The 16,629-nt window shown below is 37.0% G+C and overlaps 1 protein-coding gene and 1 long non-coding RNA gene across 7 annotated transcripts in view; one reads left to right on the forward strand and one right to left on the reverse strand.

The window, feature by feature from the left end:
* Positions 1–16,629, reverse strand: part of LOC127508982 (uncharacterized) — a 274,050-nt gene that overhangs the window by 202,397 nt on the left and 55,024 nt on the right. The window lies entirely within an intron of this gene.
* sstr2b (somatostatin receptor 2b) lies at positions 9,794–15,181 on the forward strand. 6 transcript variants are annotated; one of them, XM_051887280.1, is made up of 4 exons: positions 9,794–9,943; positions 10,945–11,078; positions 11,592–11,714; positions 12,764–15,181. In XM_051887280.1, exon 4 carries the CDS (start codon positions 12,811–12,813, stop codon positions 13,969–13,971), a length of 1,161 nt encoding a protein of 386 aa, XP_051743240.1. In that variant the 5' UTR covers positions 9,794–9,943; positions 10,945–11,078; positions 11,592–11,714; positions 12,764–12,810; the 3' UTR covers positions 13,972–15,181. The 6 variants fall into 6 exon arrangements, with proteins under 6 accessions (XP_051743240.1, XP_051743241.1, XP_051743245.1 ...); XM_051887282.1 differs by having other exon boundaries at positions 9,796–9,943; positions 10,910–11,078; XM_051887283.1 differs by having other exon boundaries at positions 9,826–9,943; positions 10,894–11,078.

Below are 16,629 nucleotides of genomic sequence, written 5' to 3' on the forward strand. Positions count from 1 at the left end.
GACTATTTCAATATTATTTTTGTAATTATGTGATTGCTTCCAAGGGATTTACAATTAAATATTAGCTTGTACACGTTTACATTTGGTTTAAGTTAAACCGTCCCAATGCTTATGCTCACATTAAGTAGAGGGACGAATCTCTAAAAGTGCTGTTCTTCTTAGTTGGTAAAACATTTTGTGTTGGTAAAACATTTTGTGCCCACTGTTTTTTTTTACCATGGATCCCACCAGTGGGTACAATCAGGACAAATACAAAACAGCATTCTGTACTCAATTTGACTTAATTGAGTAGAACAGGATGCCATTCGGGCTGCATCCTCAGCGAAGACCACGATGACCCGACAAATCCTTGGCACACACACTGTTATTGAACTGAATCATCATTGAGCTGACTCAAGCTGAACAACCACACAGATATTATCTCTAGCGTTGCTTTATGACAAAATTAAATTTGACTCATATTTGAAGTTTGCATCATTGATTGTTATTTTCCTGTTTTTTTACTGTAAAGCTGCTTTGAAACAACCTGTATTGTATAAAAGTGCATATATATATATATGAAGTGACTTGATTTGATTGTTGATTTTATATATTGATGTATGTGGTAAAACTTGGTGTGGCGATTAATTAATGTAATTTATCGCAAATTAATTGCACATCAAATTTAGCTGAGAAGTTACTCCCAAAAGATAATTTAAAGTCATTATTGTGTAATGCATCAAATAGACATTACAAAAAGTAGCTTCAGCAAGAAATATTTTATTTGATTTAACATAGAACATTACACATTATTACTAGAGATGCAGCGATGTATCTTTCAACAATCGGTATCAGCCGATAAAAGCTATTATTATCACTATCGGCCTATTCACTATTGTTTAAAAACTGCCAATGATCAGGGCCGATTATATCTTGTCAATCAAAAGGGTGCGGAAAAACGTGTTCAGACTGCAACTCATACATACTGTGTGTGACGAAAATCACTCTTGAATTTTAACACATTAACAGTTTAAAAATAGTGACGTTAAAGCAGGCTCTTTTTGACCCTATGAATCACCCGTAGTTCAAGCCAGGTTTGCGTTATTTAAGTTATATCTCGAAAAACATGCATGAACATCAAAGGTATGCTGAAAAATATAGTACAACTTACCGGAATGTATCATGTCTCATGTAATCACTTTATTTGTGTTTCAACCGCGGAAAGACGTCAATAAAACAGCTTGTAAACAATATGTCACATCATGTCACTGTGGCGAGGGGGGCGTGGTTCAGCGAGGTCTGCAGCGGGAGAGAGAGTCGGGAGACACACGGTGAGTGAGTGGGTTAAACGCAAATAACGAACACCTGTCTCTTGTTTCGGTAATTGGCGTGGAGAGAGTATAAAATGCCAGGAGAAACAGGAGTATGGTAGAGAGAGAAGGACTGCTGACAGGTGAACCTCGACGTGCCAAGGAAGTTGCTACTGAAGTGAAAGTTACTTTGTGACTGTGTTGTTTCTGCTGTGCTGTTTGCACAGCCTTTTGTTTTGAGAGTGAATTTCTCAATAAAACCAGCAGTCAAGCCGACCCTGTCCTCTTCCTTCCCTTAACAAGAACTTCATTACACTGGTGCCGAAACCCGGGAAGGAAAAAGGGAGCCGCCGCCATGCAAGCCTCCTCTGCCACGCCATTTGCGGACATCATCTCGTCCCTCGCGGTCTTGCATCAAGATCAACATCAGGCCCTGCTGGACTTAAGAACCGATCAGGAGCGGCGATTCCAGGCCATCCTTCAAGCCCAGCAGGAGGACCGCGAGAGGTTCCGGAGCTGGATTGACCGGGAGGTTTGTACGGAAACCATCGATCAGCACGCTGTGCCCACCCACCTGCACTTAAACAAGATGGGACCGCAGGATGATCCTGAAGTGTTCCTCGATCTGTTCAAGAAGTCCGCGGAAGTGTGCGGATGGTCCAGGGACCAATGGTCGATGCGCCTGATCCCGTTACTCTCTGGTGAATCACAGGTGGCAGCCCAGCAGCTTCCCGTACAGAACCTCCTGGTCTTCGACGACCTCAAGAGGGCCATCATCTCGGCCGGAGCCCAGAGCAGCACCGTCAGCGCTTCCGCTCCCTGGAGTTGGGTGAGTCCAGTCGGCCCTTCGTGATGGCCCAACAGCTCCAAGACTCCTGCCGCAAATGGCTACTGGCTGAGGGAAGCGACGTGGACCAGATCATCGATCGTGTGGTGCTGGACCAGTTCATCACTCGGCTCCCGAAGAGAACGGCCGAGTGGGTCCAGTGCCACCGTCCCACGTCGCTGGACTCAGCCATCCACCTCGCGGAGGACCACATGGTGGCGTGCCCAGGGGTCGGCGAACCCCTGCCATCTGTCTCTCTCTCTCCCTCTCTCCCCCCTCCTTCTCTCTCCCGCTGCAGACCTCGCTGAACCACGCCCCCCTCGCCACAGTCACATTTACCTCAGGAATGTTTTCCAATGTTCACAGTTCCTTAGCTATCTATATATATATATAAAAAGGAAAGGAGCTTATTTACTGTGAATTATATGTTTGTGTAAATTTGCCATGAAGACAAGTGCTTATGAAAACTACCTTATGTGATACTAAGTTTTATACAAACATTTCAGTTTTTATTTGAGTGTAATTATTATATCTGAAAGTAAACAGCAGCTGAATATTATACCTCTGTTGTTAATTGTAACCTCTAATATTGTAGTGTACCAAATGAGAGGTTTCCCTGTATAGTTTGCAACATTATTTGGGAAAGATTTTTTTCCTTAAGAAAAACCAAACTATCATTATCGGCATCGGCCGATATCATTCTGAATAATCGGCTATCGGTATCGGCAGAGAAATTTAGTATCGGTGCATCTCTAATTATTACACATACTCTTGGTAAAATGATGACTTAATTTTCATTTTTCAACTATACCTTTAATGTTTTTTTATTACTATGGAAATATAAAGTAATTTTTTAATTAAACCTCTATATAAAGAACTCTAAATAAGAACTAAAATACGGAAGCCCTGAACCACATGGTGGGGAAAAAAAAGAAAAATTAAGGTGGGGAGGAAAAGAAAAGAAAACTTATCTCGTTATTTCCACATAATAAGTCATTATTTCGAGAATATTTTTGGTGCACCAAAAAAAAAAAAAAAAAAAAACGACTTATATAGTGATTTCAAAACACTGCGTCAGGAAGCTTCGGAGCGTTATGAATCAGCATGTCGAATCAGCGGTTCGGAGCGCCAAAGTCATGTGATTTCAGCAGTTTGGCGGTTTGACACGCGATCCGAATCATGATTCGATATGCTGATTCATAACGCTCCGAAGCTTCCTGAAGCAGAGTTTTGAAATCGGCCATCACTATATAAGTCGTTATTTTGGTTTTTTTGGCGCACAAAAAATATTCTCGTCGCTTTATAATATTAATATTGAATCACTGTACTCACATGAACTGATTTAAATATGTTTTTAGTACATTAATGGATCTTGAGAGAGGAAATGTCATTGCTGGCTATGGAGGCCCTTACTGAGCCATCGGATTTCAACAAAAATATCTTAATTTGTGTTCCGAAGATTAACGAAGGTCTTACGGGTGTGGAACGGCATGGAGGGTGAGTAATAAATGACATTATTTTCATTTTTGGGTGAACTAACCCTTTAATATCTCGAAATAATGACTTATGTCGTAATAATGACTTATGTCGAAATAACGACTTAATATCTCGAAATAATGAGATAAGTTTTCCTTTTTTTTTTTTTCTCCCCACTGTAAGTTTTCCTTTTTTTTTTTCCACCATGCAGTTCAGGGCTTCCGTACTAAAACTGCCAGTAGGTGGCAGTAAATGTCTTAATGATTCATTCATTCATTCGATTTGTTCAAACGGCTAATTCATTCAGGAGTGAAGTAAATGGTTCTCTTTATGAACAGTCCATTGAACCAGCTTGTTCGACTTGAAGCAGTGCTGCACAGAACGATCTGTAACAAAAGTACCGCGAGAGCGATTATAGAGCAGGCAGCTTTGTATGCTTTTGAATCGCTCTCACGGTACTTTGATATCATACACACCGATCGGTCTGTGCAGCGCCGCTTCAAGTCCAACAGGTTCACCCGATTCGTTTAAAACATGGATTACGAACAGTTCTGCTTTGTCTTTATATTTTTGTTGGCAAAACTGAGCAAAACAGACAATATTGTGTCTGAAATAACACAGCATTAACTTATTATTTATTGAACTGTTGTATAAAATCAGTATCACTTTTGCACTCGTGCTATTCTGGACAGAAAAACAGCACTCGTTGCTCATGTGATACAGCTTAACTCATATAAAGAAAATTTGAGACAAAACTCAAACAGGGGAATTTTTTGTTCCATATCTTGAATTTTAGGGACATTCTAACTACATATCACGCAGTGAGTTGTTGCCCTGCATCATATTCATCATCAATCAACTGTATGAAATGTCAGATGACCTACGTAGGTTTGGAGCGGGGCAAGTGCATTAAATGCGTTAATAATTTTAACGCATTATTTTTCACCATAATTAATCTAATTACCGTGTTAAATTGACAGTAATGCTAATAAATGTTCTGCGAATTATACTTTACAATAATGTTCAGCAATACCTTATAATAAATCAGCTTAATAAAGAGCCTACAAATATTAACATATCAAGTAATGTTCACAAAGTTCACACTTTACACTAAAAATCACAAATGTGAATAATAAACACTTAATGTTAGTAAAGAGCCCACAGACAGAACACAAATGATGGTTCAGATGGCTGTCACTTTACAATGAGGTTCACAAACGCTTATAAAGCTTTATCACTCTTATGTAATATTAATAAAATGCATACAAGCATTTGTGCATCAGCTAAAAACTTTATACCTTGTATTTGCTGTTTCCATCCAAGGATAAGCTGAAAATGTTGTTTAAAAAATGTTTGAATGACATGCACTTATGAATTGTTTACTATTAGAATGTGTATGAACAAAGTAAATAGAGACAATAGCTTTCATGTAGGTTTTTAAATTGAACAAGACTGTTCCTAAAGGATAGTTATAGCTAAGGCCTGTAAAGCTTTCATGCATTCTCCAAACAAAATGCTTTGTGTTTATTGAACTGCTTGAAGAGAGATAACAGTCCATAAAGGGCTGATCCAAACACCAGCCAGCTGCTATGGATTTTTCCTTGCCTCTAGGGTGATATGAGGTTACAATTTAGAGGAGTGTGGCACAAAGTACACTCTTTATCTACTTTGCCTTTCAATCTCTATGGCATAGCTTAGCATTCTTTTTTTTTTTTTTTTTTGAATATTTCAGACAACAGAATACATCTACAGAACTCTATTCTCTCTTTTGGTCAACAACAGCAACAAAACCAAGTAATGGCTACTTAACTGCATAATATTGCATGCAATATTACAATATTTTTAAGTATATTGATATTAATATATTATATTACTTTATATTATATCTTATGCTTATGCAAAATATTTAGAAAATTCAATACAGATAGAAAAAAAAGCTTACCTTTAAATCTAATGAAGTTGGACTAACATGAGCTAACTTGGGACATGCTAACCAGCCAAACCTTGATCACTTTGGAAAAATACTGAATAGATTTGGAAACTTTTAGAAAGAATAATTAATTAATTCCCACTTTGGCACAAGAAATTCAGTAATAAATATTATAAGAGACATCTGTGGAATCACATCTTTTGCATATTTGCACCAGACTTTGGTTAACAATAAGTAAATAATGAATGGAATAGCAATTTTCATAAATAGGCTAAACTCCAGTTCCTCCGGTACTCTTTTAAAGCAATAGAGGCACAAATCCTGTGTTTTTTTATTGTAATAATTACATACATAAACTGTTGCATAACATAATATCAATGTAGCATGGAAATATAGTAAATGAAGCAAACAGCATATAAAATTGTGACATTCACAATGCTTCAAGAGAAGAATTAGTTGTTTTCTGCATATAAGCATTGTATTCTGACAATATTATCCATTTATAACCCATTTATGCAATTTTGCATTTATATTGAATACATCAGTAGAGCGGGGCACAACCTAACACTTTTTGACTTTCTCAGTTTGTGTAAATCCACTTAGGTTCAGAGTATTTATTTTTCAGAAAATCACTTTGCTTCCAAAAAATACTCTTATCATCATATTAACTGTCCACACAGCCTTATTTTAATATTTGAAAAATTTACCCCCGGTTTCACAGACAAGGCTTAAGCTAGTCGTAGACTAAAATGCATGTTTGAGCTGTTTTAACTGAAAGCAACTTGTACTGACATATCTTAAAATACATCAGTGCCATTGTTTTGTCTCAAGATGTACACCAGTATTTTTTTTTTTCTAGTGAATGTTTATAAAAGATACTTAAATGCCCTAATTGAACTAAGGCCTAATCCTGGTTTAGGCTAAGCCCTGTCTGTGAAACCAGGCCTTAAATGATTAAGATTTTTATTTATTATTATTATTATTATTATTGTTATTTGTTTTTACACACAGCAATTTTTTTTCCCCTCCAGTTTGCCCATGGAAATGAATGGGTAACTATAGTTATGAGGAATTTAGTTTTTTTACCCACACAACATATCAGTAAATTATGCATTGCTGACTGGTTTGATGTAATCCTCCTAGTGCTGCATGATGTAATCCGTCTGACAAATCCTGCTGTGGCTCCTAAAAGGAATGTTGTACATAAGCTGGTCCCAGTTATTCAGAGAAGTCGCAGTTGGACAGAAATGAAAACCGCAACACAGGAGCTCAAATGTGACTTCTTCCTTCCATTAAGCTTTGTTAATGATGTAAAATTCAGTGGCTCAGTGGGTAGCACTGCCACCTCACAGCAAGGAGAAATCACAAATCATGCAGTTTAGGTAGATTGGAGATGCTAAAAAATTCTGTAAATGCATCTGTGTGTGAGACCTTGCGACCTACCCCGGAAAAATCATCACCAAGAAAATTTATGGACAGTCTCTCGCGTATGGCAAGAGATGGCCCACAGAATATTTTGAATGATTTTGGAATAGCCTCAAATAGCCACCACAAATTTTGTTATTTATCATCTTAAATATTAATATTAATATTTTGTAGTAACATTAATATTGAGTTTTAGGTCACAAATCACCTAAGGTGAGTGTGAGAGTATCAGATGATTCCTTCCAATATTTCAGGGCACCAGCCAAGGAGTCTCACCTTGACAATAAAGAACAATCATGAAAGATTGTTGACTGAATTACAATTATATAAATTGGAGGAAGTTTGTCAAGGATTTGTGAGATATCGTTAATTTGTAGATCCTCTTACTGTATTATCAACACAAGGAAGACAGAAGTGTAATAAAAGGATTTTATTAACAAAATGATAGACAAGAGTAGCTAACAACTACTGAATGGATAAAGTGCAAAAAGATTGATAAATGCAAGTGAATGAGTTGGATGTTACTATGGCAGTTACAAGTTAATCTTATGGAAAGATAAACTGTAGTTTCTCTAGAAGAAATAAGGTAAACCTTATTCTGAATTCACAAATAAACCGATTGTTATTAACTGATGTCAGCTATGCAAAATCTAATGCAATTAGACAATCATATACTGACAATATACACTAATGCCAAGGTCTCCGGAAAGAGGTTTGGTAAGTGATATTTACGTCTGCCTGGTCGTGCTGAATCCAAGGGTGATTCTTCCACTTATTGAGAAAATGCAAATTGGCACCTTTCAGATTCAGTGTTTTGATTGGCTGATGCTGTCAGAGGTGGCCACTGGATGGCCCCTCTCTTGCATGAGGTTCATTTGCATAGCTTAAAGTTCATGTTTAGAACAATGTCTTTAAGGTTTTTTCTGCATAATTCACTTTCCAAACCAATTTCAGATTAACCTGGGCATCATGCTGAAAACATAAAGTCCAAACATCATTGGGTTATATTGAACTTTTACCTATGCATTCATGTATACCTTAATAGGTAAGTTTGTATATTTAGCATGTACACAAACAACACTCATTAAGTATATACAGTTCTATTAATAGAGATGGAGAAGATTTGCTCCATTTTGCCCATTGTGTGTGCATTTTTATATAGAAAATACATCTTTTGTGGCTTCAAGCCACATGCCAAGACCTGTCTGGTGAGTGGAGTCAGTTCACACCTCAGGTTTTAGGACTGAGGGACTGGGGTGAACAATAGGGAAAATGGTGATAAGGTTTAGTCTGCTCAGTGACATGCTAATGTCATCATTCTTCCCTTGCACAAATGGTCAGGGTGATTGTCTTAGCAGGCTTATCTCCTAGCCCATCTATTTCCTTGTTTGTGGAACTTCTCTTGGAGGTGTAAGTTTTGGAGTCCTGTGCTTTTCATCATGGCAGATGAAAGGGGACTATTGATTTAATGGGGAGTCTGCCGTCATGTTCACCTGCTGATCTCTACACTACTTATAAATACTTGATATATATCTAAATATTTTTCAGTAAACTTATTGTTTTCTATTGTTTCTGGTCTGCCTTGATAGCACCGCCCTATTTAGATTTACCACAGCATCCGAATTAGCTTAAGATCAGGACTCAGGAAAACACATATTTTCTTCTTTTTCAACTATTCTTTAGTTGATTTACTTGTGTGCTTTGGGTCATTGACTTGTTGCAGTTTCCAGCCTAAAATAATATCATACACATTTAAATTCATCGTTCTTGTAACTGCCAAGTGTCCAGATCCTGAGGCAGCAAAGCAGCAGTAAACTATGGCCCTGTTTACACCTGGTATTTTGATGTGTTTTGGTTGATCGGATCACAAGTAGACGAGGGAGACATTCCCGTTTATACCTCTTCTCGTTTGTCCACTTTCGACCACTTTTGTCCTGATTTCTTTGAGGGGAGGACCTATGGGGTCAAATCTTTCAATCTAATGGACAATATAAGCTTGGGCAATTTACACACCCAGAGACAACAGAAAAACATACGGAAAGCAGCAGCTTTCTTTTCTGCTCTGAAAGCCGTAATACCACGCCGAACGCTGTGAGTGTCTGTTAGAAATCGGGAATGGTGAGAGAACATTATGCTTAGTACGTATTTCGTCTTCAAACCTAACTAGAGTCTTCAACTTACAAAATTTTAATCCCATCTGGCTAGTTTGCTTCTCATAATGTGTACGCATTAATTAAGGAGGCAGAGAGAAGGTGGGCTTTAGCAGCTGTTTGAGCACATTCATTTCCACTATGAAAGCAATCTGGTCTAATGCATTTTCGACTACCTCTGGAAGTGGTTGAAAGTGGACAAGCTCAAAATGTTTTAGACCCCATTTACACCTGTATTTAGCGTTGTTCACTTGTAATCGGATCGACCAAAACACATCTTAATACCAGGTGTAAACAGGGTGTCTGATGCTCATTACACCATCCTTCACAGTTGGGAAGTGGCTTCAGTGTGAACTGCCCTTTTTCCTGAGCAAAGTGTTGTGCATTTTTACCAAAAAGTTAAACTTTTTTCTCAACAAAGAACATATCTTACCATCGATTCATGAACACCCAGGTTTTTAGTAGTGCTTCACACTAACCAATCTTTCTTGAGAAGAACACACTGAGTAGACAATTTAATCATGCACAAACACATCAGTGATGAAGAAACATCAGTCATACATTATCTTTATCAGACACTGTAGTATACACTGCTATCTTCAATACACACATACACAGTCTCTCTCTCTCTTTCTCTCTCTCTCTCTCTCTCTCTCTCTCTCTCTCTCTCTCTGAGAGGCTTGTCTCGTAAAAGGTTCACATATTTTCAGTGTCAGTTTTAGTTCAGATTGGATCAGATCAGATTGTGTGTTTGGATGTTTTGTAAGGGTTATTGCGATTCAGATGTTCTCCACATGTGCAAATCCACAAAACCATGAGCAGGATCCCAATGCACTTCAACACGAAGGTAAGAATGAATGTAAATTTAAAAAAAAAAAATGTATATTTAATTTGTCCATCAAAAAAATTCAATTTGATCATTCATACTTATGTCTGTATAAAAAGAATTTGAGGAAAGATCCATGTGAACTAATTGATATTAATATAGAACAGCATTTTCAGTTTCTGAGTGACCCTTTTTGATGCCCATTATGCATGAATGAACCAAGGAATGAAAGTGTTATATTGGGTGATTTAAGTTGTATTATGGTATGCAGACATGAGCTATTGACTTTTGTCAGTGATTATTAACATGGGTTTTATATAGATATATAAATAAAAACGAGGTTTACAAAATAGAAAATGGTTTTATTAACTTCATAAAACTGCTACTTTCATGTCTAGATGGAATAATCACCTTTCAGCTTAAAATTTCTTGCATGTGTCCTAAAGAGACGCTAATAAACAAATAACAAATTAAACACGTTACATTGACATTATCAGCTTTGGACTGGCAGTGAAGTGACAGACACTTCCAGTCCTGAAGCTTTAGTGGTGAATTCTGCATTTCACTGACTTTATTAGGAAGCTTGTTTCTTCCACGGAAATAATAATAATAATAATAAAGTAAAGATAATGGCAACTTTTATTTCACAATTCTGAAATTTTTCTTGCAATTCTGACTGTGAGAACTGTGAGATATAAACTCGCAATTGCGAGTTATAATGTCCAATTCTAAAGAAAAAAAAGACTGTTTTTCTTACAATTTGCTAGTTTATATCTCATAATTCTGACTTTATATCTTGCAATTGTGTGTTATAAAGTCAGAATTGTGAGATAAAGTTGCAATTACCTTTTTTTTTCTTTATTCAGTGGCGGAAACAAGCTTCCATATATTACGGTACGCATGTCCCTGAAAGAATGAAAGTTTTAGGTGGGTGTAGATCTGTCAGGGACATTGATTGCTTAGCTTTTCAGCCTGTTTGTCCACCAGGGATGATTATGACATAAAGGACATTGCTCTCCCAGGTCAGTCACTGGACAGTGCGCACTGCTTGCTGTACAGAGCCACATAAAAAGTAGTTTGACTGGAAGCATTGATCGTTCACACTTCCAATCCAAGATCCAAGAACGGAATTATACAGCATTATACCAGCTTCAAGGTACAGTAACATGCTTGGAATTTTAGCTGTTGTTGTTATAATTAAAAATGTAAAAAATTAAATCAATAGTACCATCATACTCTTGAATACCTTGTACTTTGTATTCACTCAGTAACCTTTAAATAGGTAAATACCACTCTGTCCAAGATTGTTTAGTATAATTTAAAAATGGGTTATTCATGTGTTGGCTATGTATTTTTTATTTATTTTTTTTTAAATCATAGAATTAACTTAGAAGACTAATAATTAATTTCAATTGTGTAAGCATTTTGTGTGGATATTGTGATAATGATCCAAATCTGTCACTTTTAAGGGCTTTTCACACTTGAAATAGTTAACCCTATCAGATATCATTCTAATCCCCGGGTAAATGGAATCCTGGATTATCTTGCTTCACATTTCACACTGCTCATAATTTACCTGGGGTTAACATTTAATCCTGGGTATTCATAAACTGACGTTTCACACTGTACATTCTTAAACTCTGGGTTAACGTTCTTTTTATATTTGCAGTGTCAATGTCATTGAAAGGATAAATGCAGAACGCAACCTGTTTACATAGCTCTAGCATTGCACATCCTTGTTGCCGACTGTACTATTGAGTTTACACTGAATGGACATTTCGGACTATAAAAGGTAAGAATGAAACGTTTTTTTCACTCAAATTGTCACATTTTCTGTCAACATATGACATTTTTGCTCTCAAATGCTGAATTTACTGCATATATACAGTGTGCAGTGTTTCCATGACTGTCCAAAGCAGGTAAATGTAGGGCTTTTCACACTGCGGTTAACCCCGGGTTTTCGTCGTTCTAAACATTGCTTTTAACCGCGGGTAAAGGAATGTTTCACACTTGTAAAATGTCAAATGCTGACAGAAAACGCGACAGTTTGAGTGAAAAAGACAACATTTCATTCTTACCTTTATAGTCCATTCAGTATAAACTCCATAGTTCAGTCGGCAATATGAGGATGCTCAATTCTAGAGCTATGTAGAGAGGTCACATGCTGCTTTTATACAATCAATGACATTGACACTGCAAATATACAAATAAGAACGTTAACCCAGGGTTTAGGAATGTACAATGTGAAATGTTACCTTATAAATACCCAGGATTAATTGTTAACCCCAGGTAAATTATGAGCAGTGTGAAATGTGAAGCAAGATAACCCAGGATTCTGTTTACCCGGGGTTTAAAATGACCCAGGGTTAACTATTTCAAGTGTGAAAAGCCATTATGAGTACATGATTGGTTGTCTGTTGCTAAGCATCTAGCTGTAACATTCTAACACCACATCATTTCACACTATACAAGTTTGGCACCGCAATACGGGGTTAACAGCGCAAAAGCGGTGCTAACCCTGCTCCAGAGCAGGGTTAAATTACAAGTGTGAAACGTTTCTTTACCCGGGGTTAAAAGCAGTGTTTAGAACAACGATAACCTGGAGTTAAGCGCAGTGTGAAAAGCCCTTACTGTATGAGGTTCCATTTCAGTTAGGATGACGATGTTTTTTAAACAGTGAAGCAGCTGCCTATCCTTGGTTTTGGATCAAAGATATTATGTGCTGTTTGCATTAGGATTATCACTGATAACAATATGATATATATATATATATATATATATATATATACACACACACACAACTGTATATAGCTCATTTACCATTATACTGTTTTTTTTTAGGCAGGATGTCACACATAATGGAACTGGGAATCTGAGAGAAAAATATAATGGATTCCTGGACGATTTCATTCTCACCCAGTAACTTCCCCAGTAATCTGTCTGGACTCCCCATGTATGATGGCATTTTGCTTGGCAACATATCTGAAGAAGGCCTGAGAAATGAGACTGACCACATTTTTACCAGAACTAGCACATTCGTCATCACCTTCATGTATTTTGTGGTATGCGCTATTGGTCTTTGTGGAAATGCGCTGGTCATCTATGTCATCCTGCGCTATGCCAAGATGAAGACGGTGACGAATATCTACATCCTGAACTTGGCAGTGGCAGATGTTCTGTTTATGCTAAGTTTGCCCTTCATCGCTATCCAGTTAGCGGTGGTGCACTGGCCATTTGGGGCAGCTCTGTGCCGCGTGGTCATGACTGTAGACTCTCTAAATCAGTTCACCAGTATTTTCTGTCTGATGGTGATGAGCATTGATCGATACTTTGCCGTGGTTCACCCCATAAAGTCAACCAAATGGAGGAGGCCCAATGTCGCAAAGACGATCAATCTGGCCGTGTGGGTCGTGTCGCTCATCGTCAACCTCCCAATTGTAATCTACAGTGGACTGATCACCAACCCTGATGGCTGCTTCTGCACTATTGTGTGGCCAGAGCCGCAGGAGGCCTACTACACCGCCTTCATGTTCTACACCTTCTTCCTGGGTTTCTTCGTACCTCTAATAGTCATATGTCTATGCTATTTGTTCATTATCATCAAGGTCAAGTCTTCAGGGATCAGGGTGAGCTCTAGCAAACGAAGGCATTCTGAAAAGAAGGTGACTCGTATGGTGTCCATTGTGGTTGCCGTCTTCGTGTTCTGCTGGCTGCCTTTCTACATCTTCAACGTGACATCAGTTACAGGGACCATTAGCACTACGCCTTTTTTAAGGAGCATGTTTGCCTTTGTCGTGGTGCTTGGATACGCCAATAGCTGTGCAAACCCGATATTATACGCTTTCTTGTCAGAAAACTTTAAGAAAAGTTTCCAGAATGTTCTGTGCTTGAAAAAAGCAGGTGGTTTGGATGATGTTGAATGCACTGACAGCAAACAGAACAAGTCACAAATAATGAATGATCCAAAAGAAACTCAAAACGCACTGCTAAATGGAGACCTGCAAACCAAGGGTCTGAAAAAACAAGGGTCATTACTAAGCAACCTATAAACTGTGTGCCACAGAACACATGGTGTCCACAATGAGAGTAAGAGGAAACACAGCAAATATGATTTCTTAGTTTCAAATATGATGGCTTAGGTTCCTAAATTTACAAAATAAAATGGAAGAGTTTAACCATTTTTGGCCATCATGCAGTATTTTACATCCAAAAGTAAAATTTTAACCATTTCATTGGTTAAAACCTGTAAGTAGTGTAAGTAAGTGCACTATAAAAAAAATATGCTTTGAGTATTTTTTTACTCTACTCATATACTATGTAGAATTTACAGAGTATAGCTAGCAAGACTGTATAGAACTGCATTGCATTGTAAGATGTATCACTCTATTGTTGCATCATTAACATGTAAATATTTTCAAAAGTTCGACATCTAACTAATCTGACTGAATAGTTCCACTAGGGTAATTCATTAAGCCAAAAATAGTGCCAAGGATCTCTCTCATTATTTCTTATTATGCCACATCACCTAATGTGAATCAGTATGATCATTAAATAGTCTAACAGTGCAAGGATTCTAGTCTCTATCCCATTGAAGCAGCATACTTTTAAGGTCAGACAGTAATCTAGAGGGATTTTAGAGATTTTCCAAATTTTAATAGAATGTCTACTTGAAAAAGGGCTAGAGCATAATTCCTTATGTTCCTTCTGAGATCAGGCAGGGACACATGTATCATGATCTTGGATGAACTAATTCATTCAGACATGTATTGAATTCAGTACTTGTAGATTTGAAACATATCATGATTGTTCACACATAGCAACGTGTCTAACAAATTTGGTTAAGATCTTTACCATTGCAAAAGGCTTTATTCGTGTCAACACTTCCACCTTCACTGTTCAAAAAAAGCTTCCCCCCCCCCCCCCCTAAGCTTTTGAATACGTCATTTTTTTCAAGCCAAACTTGCTGTGAAATTCATGCAAACTAGTCTTTGACTTTTTTACAGTAAAAAAAAAAAAAGATAGAAATAAGTCATAATTCTTATTAGAAAGTGTATCTCTGAGCTTCTTTTATTTTGATTTTTCACATCTGTAAACAGCATTCATTGTTTTCAGATTTATATATTTTGACTGTCTGTGGAATACATTTGGTCACTCATTAAAATAAAAATACTGTACTAATTTCCCCTCATGATGCCACTGTATTAAAGATGTTTCAAAGTTATGATAATGTGAAATATTATAGGATATACATATACATTATTTATATCTACTCTTGCCTGATCAGTGTGATTGAGTTGGACAGCCACCGACCGTTACCTGGTGGAGAGCGCCATCATCTGGTGACACACCAAAATACAGCTGGAAGGGTCAAGCTCACTCATTTTAAGAATGCCAACCCTAAATGAGAAAGATATAAGAAATTATATTTTGCACAAATAAATTAAGCCCTTTAGGACTTGAAGGTCCCATTTGTTAACGTTAGATAATGCATTAACTAACAATGCATTTGTTACAGTATTTATTAATCTAAAAAATAAAAAATAAATTGCCCATTGTTAGTTCATGTATTCAGGTCCATTAAGTAATATGAACAGATACAACTTTTGATATTAAAAAAGTATTAGTAAATGTTAAAATTACAGAAAAACCACATGAATTTCACGTGTGCAAAAATACGTGGTCACATGACTAAATGTACATGTGATTTTGCACGTGAAATTTAACGTGAAAACATGTTATAAGCACATGTGAAACGTGGATCACATGTGAAATGTGTTTTGCACATGGTAAACGTGTGCTTTTGAAACATTTTTGTGTGAATCATGTAAATTCCCATGTGAAACGTAAATTCACACATGAAACAATTCTCATGTGAAACGTACATTCCCATGTGAAACCCATCAACAAATCTGTTAAACCCATATGCACCCCATGTAAACCTGTAACTTCATGTGAAACCCATGTAAAATCGTGTATACATAAAATACAATTGCATTCCATGTTGTGTAGGAGGAAAGAGAGTTAAAGCAAATAAAGTAGGGTACATTTTAAACTTTAAATTATAAAGTACACTTGTAAAGAACAATTGTCAGTTACGCTGAGTAGTATTGTCTTGAATTTAATTAATGACAAAGTTAATATTGTGCTTAACTGTCACGAAAACCCCAATGCTACAAATATTCATAGCCCTAAAAAAGACTCTATTTTCATTCAGGAAAAAAAGTATAATTATTAAAACTACTGCTAAGTGTATTTTTATTTTTAATTTTGGGGTGATATATAAATCTGATTGGTTGAGCCACGTTCGAAGCCATTGTAAATGACTCTACAAACATACACCTTTGACTGCATTACATCAGTACTGTCTGTGTTGATGCTTGGCTTCTGAAGAACTACATTGCTTGGCGGAAGATTTTTTTTATTTTTTTTTTTATCAAAAGCATTACATTTTTGTGTCTTTTTTTATGAAACCTTGCCAGGTATGTGGAATAACTGTTTTATAAAAGCAATAAGCCCTGTGAAGCTGTGATTTACAGTGAATCTAGAACAAGTAGGGAACCGCTCCGCGTCGCTAAAAACGCCATTTTGCTCTAAATTCACTGTAAATCATGGCCTCACGGGGCTTATTGCTTTAGTATGAGTGACGTACAGTACAGTATGTGTAAAAACACCCCACTTTATAATATTGTGACTACTGGTGTTAGTCA

The sequence above is a fragment of the Ctenopharyngodon idella genome, chromosome 3, assembly GCF_019924925.1.
Source record: "Ctenopharyngodon idella isolate HZGC_01 chromosome 3, HZGC01, whole genome shotgun sequence".
NCBI lineage: Eukaryota > Metazoa > Chordata > Actinopteri > Cypriniformes > Xenocyprididae > Ctenopharyngodon > Ctenopharyngodon idella.

What these genes read in the sequence shown, in the direction of transcription:
- sstr2b (XM_051887280.1), top strand. Translation starts at nt 12,811, where the DNA reads ATGGATTCCTGGACGATTTCATTCTCACCCAGTAACTTCCCCAGTAAT.